The following is a 1,009-nucleotide window of genomic DNA, read 5'->3' on the forward strand; positions in this document are numbered from 1 at the left end:
AATTCCACAAGCGGCATAGAAAATTATTCTCATGGAAAAGCATAAGGAAGGAACTGAACGTTACAACCTCCACAAGTTTGCCAAATCACTTGTGCGCTCAGGTGACCTCAGTGCTGCTGTAAAGCTACCGCAAGGCGCCGATCTGAATCATTGGCTTTCCGTACACACTGTAGATTTCTACAACATCACTAATGTTTTGTACGGCTCTCTAACAGAGTTTTGCACGAACAGCAGTTGTCCTGTCATGTCGTCAGGTCCACGCTATGAGTATTTATGGCGTGACCCGCCGGAATATCCAAAAGCAACGAAGGTGAGCGCACCGGAGTATGTGAGATTGTTGATGGAGTGGATCGAACGGCAGATCAATGATGAACGTGTGTTTCCGTCTGAGGATCGTAATCCCTATCCACCAGATTTCGCGGATAGGGTGAAGGCGTGTTTCAAGCGACTGTTCCGCGTTTATGCACACGTTTACTATTCCCACTTTGCGAAGATTCGTGAGTTGCAGGAGGAATCTCACATCAACACCGCACTGAAACATTTTATGTATTTTGTGTGGGAGTTTGATCTGATTCCTCGTGAGGAGGTGTCTCCGCTGCGTGAATTGCTGGTAAACTTAATGGGTCAGCGCGCGAAGGAAAAGTTGGAGGTTCCGTAAACAATTTGTGTGCGCGCCCTTGTGTTGGTGCCTTCTTCTAGCAGGGATGATTTCTGCTCATTTTTTAATAAATCGAAGTGCACATCCTCATTGGTTGATGGTAATGTTGGTCCTGAATGTTATTTCTCTTTATTAATCAATTTTTGCAGTGACAATTGGTAGAGCAAGTGATGGGTTGATTCAAAGCCTTCACTTTCGTCCCAACTCACGCAGTTATTAATGATGGTGAAATCTTTTTTTTTAATCACTGACCGGAGAAGAACCACTGGGTTGCTTTACCTTTCATACACCTTCGTTTTGGTATGGTGAAGCCTGAAACTTCTGTCCGCCTTACAAAAAGGCTGTTTCCAT

At 44.7% G+C, this 1,009-nt stretch overlaps 1 protein-coding gene across 1 annotated transcript; it reads left to right on the forward strand.

The window, feature by feature from the left end:
- Positions 1–31: 31 nt before the first annotated feature.
- TEOVI_000758200 (cell cycle associated protein MOB1-A) lies at positions 32–658 on the forward strand (the record flags this gene model as incomplete). The annotated part of the gene is made up of 1 exon (XM_067221109.1): positions 32–658. One exon carries the CDS (start codon positions 32–34, stop codon positions 656–658), a length of 627 nt encoding a protein of 208 aa, XP_067077210.1.
- Positions 659–1,009: the final 351 nt, after the last annotated feature.

The sequence above is a fragment of the Trypanosoma equiperdum genome, assembly GCF_001457755.1.
Source record: "Trypanosoma equiperdum strain OVI genome assembly, contig: ctg_1321, whole genome shotgun sequence".
In the NCBI taxonomy this organism is placed as follows: domain Eukaryota; phylum Euglenozoa; class Kinetoplastea; order Trypanosomatida; family Trypanosomatidae; genus Trypanosoma; species Trypanosoma equiperdum.